The 8,511-nt window shown below is 45.6% G+C and overlaps 1 protein-coding gene across 1 annotated transcript in view; it reads right to left on the bottom strand.

The window, feature by feature from the left end:
* Window positions 1–4,960: 4,960 nt before the first annotated feature.
* The window catches only part of COL17A1 (collagen type XVII alpha 1 chain), a 65,864-nt gene continuing 62,313 nt past the window's right edge, over window positions 4,961–8,511 (bottom strand). Inside the window, exons 54-57 of the mRNA XM_032786115.2 lie at window positions 7,721–7,852; window positions 6,951–7,013; window positions 6,613–6,684; window positions 4,961–5,546 (exon numbers count right to left, since the gene is read on the bottom strand). Of these exons, the coding sequence (XP_032642006.1) occupies window positions 5,497–5,546; window positions 6,613–6,684; window positions 6,951–7,013; window positions 7,721–7,852 (317 nt within the window). The 3' untranslated portion in view covers window positions 4,961–5,496. The remainder of the gene's footprint in view (window positions 5,547–6,612; window positions 6,685–6,950; window positions 7,014–7,720; window positions 7,853–8,511) is intronic.

Here is an 8,511-nt window from a genome sequence, read left to right as displayed (position 1 = left end):
ATTTATGCATCATAGCATTTCTTGGCTCCAACAAGATGAAGTGGAAAGCCGCCTTTGAGTAATCACAATAAGGACCCACTCAAAAGGCTCTCACCTATGGGCACCTACATAATGCTACCTAAGACCCCACTGTCCTTGAAGCAGAAGGATATAGCATAGCACACATAATTTGCCTATACTATCATAGTCACAGCGCTTTCATCTATATTTATCAAGTCCTAACTAAAGCTTCTCTCTTAGCTGATTATCAAACCAGATGACTATTTTGGTGGAGTTGTGGGTTTTTGGGTTTCTGCAAGTGTAGATTTTGTAAACTATATCCACCAATGAGAGTCATAATCTACCAAGGGCAGTGATGGAAACACTGTCATCATACTTAGTTAAAATTAAACTGCTCAAAACAGTGGCGAATATCAAATTGTATGAAACTTTAGAGGGGTGACCTGGTTCTCCTGAGATCTTTTGTGTCTCTGATTCCTAACACTGGGACCCAGCCCCTTGTCATTTTGCAGATTCCCCCAAGACAAATGAAGGGTCTTTTTCTGCTGTTTTCTTTTTCTGGGGACGTAGGCAAAATATTGTCTTGGACCCCTGTGGAAGAATAGCATGTGTATGTGCAAAAAGCCTTGATTATTGGTCAGTCTACCTGACAGATGAGCAGAATTTGGGAGGACGATGACTGTTTTCCAGAGAAAGTATTATTTAAAACAAACTGGACTTCCATTTATTTTTCTATCTATTTCTAATACTACCAGAAATTGAGACTGAGGTTGAAAACTCAGGAACCTGAATTGATACAAACATTGATTTCACTGTGTCTGCCAAGAAAGCTAAGCAAATCGTGCTTGTGTGTGATAAATAAAACACACAAAGGGCACTGCATATATCAAAGAGCAAATCAAACATTACATTGTCTCATCACAATTTTTGTTGAATGTTTTATGTAACTGCAAACCAAGTTATTTTTGCCTTATGTGAAGGATGCAGGGACATCATCACCACGAGATGAATGAATTGGCCAAGAATCTATGAATAAACAAACAGCAGTTTTCTAAGTTTTTTTTAAAAAGTAACTTGATTGCATGGCTATCTGTAGAATACTGCCCTAATTCTTCTGTAAATATAATGAAACACACTGTTTGCTGGGACATACTTCTGCATGAGCAGAAACAAAGATTGTACCGAGTGCAAGTGCTGTATGAATGAGTCAGATGCATGGGAAGTTTTCAAAACAATTAGTTGACAATTGATATGTTACCCTGTCTGCAGCTTGGTCATCGTTTCTGGACTGAGTGCAACAGCTCCACTATCTGTTCAGATTTTATACAGCAACATCAGTGCCCGCAGCACTCCTCTGCATAGCGAACGTGTGTCAGACATACTACACCCAGCGACCCCATTTTGCACAGCTCCCTTTGTGCTGTGATGCAAATTATTTCATGAGCTATTTTGCATATTTACAAATAATTTGTATAGAAAAAACTTTCACTTTAAACAATAGTGTGGATTTATTGATGGTGAAGGACAGCCCTGCTACGGCACTGGTAAATGAAGGCCGCTTTTGAGCTCCACTGCAGAAGAGAAGCAGAGCAAGATTCCCAAACCCTGCCTTTTCAGCATGCTTTAGCCTGGGAATTAATCTACAGCAACAAGCCCTCCAGCTTCAGGCAGTCTCCATGGCCCATGTGATTCTTGGGCTTTCTGGTGAGTTGGACAATTACTAACAAGCAGGCTTTGCAGTTTGTTTGGTGAAAGCTGGAGCAGAGAGACCCATCAAACTCATGTCATATAGGGCCTACCAAGCTTCCATTGCATGCAAACTCCTATTGAGCTGGGGTAGGTTAATACCAATGATCTACAGATGAAAAGCTCTGCAGACAGTGTCCTGAGGCATCCAGAAAGCGTCAAGGGCGGTGCCTACACCTGCACACGCACACAATTATTGCCAGCTGCCTCAGTAAAAAAATCATAAGACAATCCCTTAAAATCATGTGAATTGCTTAAAAATCACGAGATTTAAAATTAGCGTTTGGGGGACTGATCCTGATTTCTAAATGCCACAGAAGTTGAACACATCCCTCCCCCAAGGGCCTGACTGACTGCACGTCTCACAGCAAAATTCAACCTGAAAAGAAACACAAACAGGAGCACACACCGATGAGAGGGGAAGCGCCTCCCCCACTCTTCCTCCCTCCTTGGACAGCCAGTTCCCCTTGTGCAGCCCCTGGTCTGTCTCAAGCTTCCTGAGGGAGTTTCCCCCACATTCCCTCCCCCAACCCCAGGCGTGAGGCAACCCCCTTATTCCTCCCAGCAAATTCCCTCTCATTCTACCCCAGCACCCCGCTCGCCTGCCCCCCAGCCTCTGGCCTGCAGGGCAGGGAGGGGGCCGCCTTGGCAGGATGTGGTCTGCCCCAAGTGCCTACCTCCCCTGTTCGCCCTCAGGACATTGGCGAGCAGACACTGTGGTGCAGCAACCTCTAGTGACCAATGAGGAGAAACCAGGTGGCATGGCCGAGCTGCTGGCCAAAACCCCTGCCCCCAAATGCCGCTCCTGAATCAAGAACAGCCAGGCCAAGTGCTGTAGCCACCTAAACAGCCTTTCCATCTTGGGTAAGCATCTTCCTCCTGGCCCTTGGCCAAATCCTCTCCAGAGCAGTGTTTACAGGATAACCAATAACTGTTTAAGAGCGAGGCAATTCAGTGTTACAGGTCCACGAACAACCATCTCTCTCTCAGTATATGGTTAAGGCTGCAGAATTTCACTGGTTAAACTACTTTGGAAGCTACAAAACTTTCTCCCATCCCAAGAGGCATAGGTGCTGGAACTAGGAGTGTGTGCACCCCCTAGCTTGAAGTAGTTTCCACCGGGTTTACAGTTTGGTCCAATGGCTCTCATCAGCACCCCCACCCCCATACAAATTATTCCAGCACCCCTGCCACAAGGAGTTTGCCAAGTATGACAGTAAAAACAGTTACAGATCGAACCACTGTTGCAGTAGTTAACCAGGACACAAAATGACATTTTTAAAGGGAATTTTTATTACAAAGGGAAGGCCTCAGCTTATCAAGTACAGGCATTGTGTGTACAACCCAATAGTAGACGTTATTTATTTAAAAACATTGCAAGCTTCTGTGTATGCAGAAAGCCGGCCTGTTCAACACAGATCTTGGTCTAAACCCTCAGAACAAAATGACACAGGGAATAAATGGACCAGCTAAAGTCGGCTTTGTAGTATGGCCTTCACTAGAGTTAATGAATGACACCAATGGCTGGTGTTTAAGCTTTGAATGAAAATAAGGTTGATTTCAGTAAGATATATGATTGTGTCTTTGAAGCTTAGATACCAAACCTGTCTAGCAGATAGGCTCCCAGTTCCAGTCTAACACCTTTAAATGGACAAAAATCAGCATTTGCTAGCATATATTCTTGGGATTAGCCACAGGGTAATTCTGGAAGTGAGTATACCCTACCAGATAGTGTGTGTGTGTGGGGGGGGGGGGGCGCAGGGGTTGTGATTGACATGTCCCACAATGAAAATGGTGACATGAAACTGTGTGTGTGTGTGTCAAATGAAAAAATGCATACAAGTCAGCCTTAAAAAGACTGGCTCTTTAATTTCTGTAGTTCAAGTCCTTCTAGTTAAACCATCACATGGCCAGTTTTGCTGACCCTTTGTCTGCCAAATTAGCCCTGCAATGATGTGATAAATTTAAGATTTTGAAATAATCAGCTTGCTGAAGAAATGAAGACGATGTCAGCGGGGTAAAGGGGCCAGTCTCCCCTTGAGCAGTGTGTGTAATTCCCTGCTAACATTAATGGAAATCATGTGCTCAGACAGTTGGCTGTTTAGGTTGACTGTTCAGTGTACAATCAGTTAGGACAGTGACGGCTTGGCACAAGAATGCTCACATTGATAATTCTCCATGATGAGATGGAAGTGCAGAAAACAGGCCTGGTTCTTCAGCTGTGCCCAGAGTTATCATCCTGCCGCATGCTGGTTTGTGCTTTGTTTGAGACAATGTACCCTGACGTTGTTAGATGTGTCTACCCATTGTGACACCGAGTCTAGTGTTGATTTCCAAATGTAAGCTTGCTCCGGAGAACACAGGGTTAAAAAACACACTTTAATTGGGAGGTTTACATTAAAAATGCAATATTTTCCCCCAACGTTAAAAAAAAAAACCATATAAAAATATTTTTTTTAAAAATCAACAAATTATGTTTTAACAAAAGTGCTTAAGTTGGAACTTGCCCCACACCCTTCACATCTTGGCAATGCTGTTAGCAACTGAAATTAAAAGAGTCTTTGGAATGTGACCTGCATAGTGTATGGATGCCCACCCTGTGGGTGTATGTATGTCAGTATGTGGTAGTGTCGTATGAACTCCCTTTGTACCATTGGCCTATAAAAGGACAGGATGTGGTAGCCATTTCTGGTGCATAATCACATGGACATATCAACAAACTCCAAATGCATTTATGGGCGATGCCAAGAAAATGGTTTTGAAATGTATAAAGGATGCATCTACCTTGATAATAATCAAATGGTAACGTCCCACCATTGCAGCTGTGCAGGTGGGAAGCTGTAACATAGACAGGGATCAGATATTTCTCTCACTGTGTGCTCAAGTGTCTGAGTTCTGTTTACACTCCTGCTTCCATTCCTGTTGAATTACGTATTCCAGTTTTTGACGCATAACTGCACCGCAGGTTTTGAATGTCGATGGCTACAGAGAATTCCACGATTGCCTCCATCCACCTGCTTCCCCTCCAAGAAATCCTGATCCTTGCAGAAGTTTGGCCTAGTTCCTTACCTTGCTGCCTTCATTAAATGTGCTTGCTGATCAGACCACCCAACATCGCTATAGAACACAGCAGAATGAAGACGCTCCATAGCCATTCAACAGCGACTGGTGGGAAGTACAATGAAACCCTTATGAAGGATATCACCCCAGTGTCTTGAGACAACCTACTTCACTTTTGTCCAAGCTTCAGTTCAAGACCTTGACTCAGATTCTGATTTCAGAAAAACTGCTTGCCGCCTTAATCTCCAGGATGCTGGATTTTTCTTTTCCAGGAGGCTTGAGTTGGTTAAAGCAGGTTTCACTGTATTTAACTAAGTCTGGCACTAATGCAAGACACTTGGATTGTTGACAAAGGAAATCCTTACAAGACCTAATATATGAATGCGGGAACTTGAATACACTTCTCATCAGTGGACAGTGTGTGTAGGGTTAATACACTGTGAACAAATGGGTGCATATTCCCACCTGGTAGTTCTGTGTTGGACATGTACAAACTAGAGTCATTCAAAGCCCAACAACATCGAATAAAAAGAAAAGACACATCCTGAACTACCAAGTCTATGTAGTTAGTTGACTGACTAGGAAGGTGTTCTAACAGGAGACCAATAAAGACTCAGACTAATTCTCTATTGGATTCCAAAATGGTGGCTGTGGATCCCGCGGTATGGAATACTGATCCTGGTGCTTAACTTAGACCCCAACGCTTCTTCTTTTTCTTCTGCCAACAAATACTTGTTCACCTAAGAGAGAGAGGGAGAGAGAGAGCGAGTGCGTGAAATGCTGTGTATTAAAACGGCAAAGTGAGTTTTTCATTAGTTACAGGAGATTGGTGGTTCTGGTGACAACTCAGCATTCGCCTACCTTTCACTTTCAGATGAATAATCACCCTTATTTGTTGATAAGAATATACCCTCCAGGTGACATTTGCACTAGTGCAGAGGGCATGTGCAACATTTAAGCCCCTATGGCAGGGTTTAAGTGGTGGTTATTTATGTAGGTTTCCATCAGGTTGCCCATCACCATGGTATCTGAGCGCCCAGGGCTGTGTGCAGCCTGTCTGCCTCGGCCTTAGTTTCACCTTTTGTGAACACAGCTGTTATCCTACACTACATCTCTTGTATAGTGAGAGGTAGTTTTGGCTTACGCAGACCTCCCCTCTTGTTCCTGGCCATACCAGTCCATGGGTTAGAATTCAGCAATGGAAACCTGTAGGATTCTGTCACGTGTGAGTTACTTTGGATTGTTAATATAAAGGAATGATGCAAAAAGGTGGCCCCTAAAATTCAGCCATCAGTGGCTGGACGAAGGAAGCTTCTCAGTGCAGCAAAAGGACATGGTGGGGCGTACAAGCTGAAAATGACAGCTCTGCATAGCACCCCTCAGAGGAGGGTTGGAAGCATGCAAGAGGGAACATTATGGCCACTAGGATTGTGGTTATGTGTTTCCCCTAGTGGCTGCTTATCCCTGTCTGCAGGAGGAATCAGTGTCTGCTGCCTCTGTTATAGCCCAGGGATGGGCTCACTGACACAGGACAGGAGTGGATTTTGTTTTATTTGCTCTGCATAGTTTGCCCCCAGCCATTTAGTCTGGCTTTATGTAGGTAAGAGGGGTGGATACCACCTCTCAGCTTCTCCACCAGACAGAGAGGTCAAGTGACTCGCCTGATGGTGCAGAGAAAGTCAGCGCTGGAGTCGGGATTCAAACCCAGGCTCCTGTCCCTTACTCAAACCACCAGAAGACACTTTGCTCTCTCACTACCTACGAGAAGTGCAGCGCTCCCATCTCGCTCTGGGAGGATGTTCATACCTTTCTCTCCTTTCTCCCCCTTCGGGCCCCTGGGTCCTTGGGGTCCTGGAGGCCCCATTGGTCCAGTCTCACCTGAAAGAACAAGAGAAATGTGTTTGCATTTCATCATGATTATTCTGCAGGTCAGTCCCCAGTTGCTTGAAGCAAGAAGTGGGCTGGGACGAGAGGGACAAGGGTGAGGATGACACTAGGGATCAGATCTGAAGGTAGCATATATAATGCTCAACTAGAAGGATCATTCTTCAGGGAAACCTCTCTTCACAGAGCCTGTGCTGCTAGCTGGTTGCCAGACGTTATGGGAACTGACTGCAAGGAGGCAGCAGGATTGCAGTTCTTACCTTTGGGCCCTGGGTAGCCCATCTCTCCCTTCGGACCAGGTGGCCCTGGGATGGTACCATATGCTGTAGAGGAAAATGATATGAGCATCAGTGGGATGTGCCAACAAACAGGCCCTTACTCTTGTTTCAGTGACACTGAACAGCATTGAAATGAGCCTCAGATCAAGGCTTTCTGGAACATTTACCTAGTTTAAACAGTATGGGATGGGCTGGTTGGGTCTTTTTTGTGGTTTTGTACATTCAAGAGACACTGAGCCAGACTCTGAGCTCATTTCCTCTGATGTTGCCTTAGAATAATCCCGCTGGCTTCAGCTGAGCTTCTCCGGCTCCACACTGATGCCATCGAGTGCAGAGCCTGGGCCACTCTCATGTCACTAAGGTGGAAAGCTGAGCAGGGATTTCTTAGCTAAACATACATTGATGCAGTTGGAACCTGCAGAGCTGGGGCTGTTGTAAAGGGTTTCACAAAACATGATGGGCAAATGTGGCTGTTCTGGCTCAAGGTTAGATTGGTCCTGACCCTGTGCTGGTCGGCAAGGGAGGTAGAAGATGGGACAAGTTTTCCTCCCTTTGCTTGTGGCACAGGTGACAGACAATTTAGGTTCCTACTCTTGCAGCATGCAAAGGTCAGGGGATGCTGCCAATTAGAGAAGCACTGGGAACCCCACCCTCGCTGAGCGCTCCAGCCAGGAAAGCTGGGCCAGCATGGGGAGAGTGTGGGAACACACGATGCTCTGGGATGACCAAGGAGGGACCAACGTGTCTCTTACTTCTGAAGAAATCCACAAGGTCCTCGGTGACGTTGCCATAGTTTGCAAACACCCTGCTGATCCCAGGCGGCCCCGGGGGTCCTGGTGGCCCTTGTGTGGCGTAAGTGACCATGTCCCGGAGGAGGCCTCGGCCTGGGGAATTAAAAGCAGGGTTTAAAATAGCATGACAGAGGAGAGAACCCCCTTCAGCCAGACGAGCACTGTGCCTAGGATGATTTGAATGGCACTTTCCTGGCCCGTTAATATATCTCCAGCCCTGTAGGGTGAATTCCATGGAATAACCCTGAGATCCTGTTAGAGATGCTCTCTTCCTACAGGAGAAGATGAATCTTAGAAGGTCCGCGCTGCATGGGATTTCACTTTTTTGTGGAGCTGGTGCTACGGCTTGTACTAAAAGTCTTGGAGGAGTGCGGTTTTATTTTCCCTTCTAAATCGCCAGAGAACAGCCCCTGTGCAGGGGACCAACACAAGAGCCCAGCTACCACGCGAGCCCTAGCTTGAGGATTTAAGAGGGACTTATGTGGTGCATTGGTTTTGCACTGGCACCTCTGCACAGAGGTCAATTTCACCCAAAGACAGAGGGAGGCAAATCCCCCAGAGCCATATTTCAGTGTCTGACCTGAGCAGATTATTTTCATTTCCCTGGACAGGTGAGTGCTGTCCCTTGCCTATTGCTAGCAATAATGAATATCAATTAATTCCGGCTGATGTTTAATTGGCAAAGAATTCAAACATCAATCTGCACCCAGTGTTTGTGGCTCTACAGTAGTTTGCTCCCATTGGCCCAGGAG

Source organism: Chelonoidis abingdonii, chromosome 16, assembly GCF_003597395.2.
Source record: "Chelonoidis abingdonii isolate Lonesome George chromosome 16, CheloAbing_2.0, whole genome shotgun sequence".
NCBI lineage: Eukaryota > Metazoa > Chordata > Testudines > Testudinidae > Chelonoidis > Chelonoidis abingdonii.
This window is presented reverse-complemented; position numbering and strand designations above follow the sequence as displayed.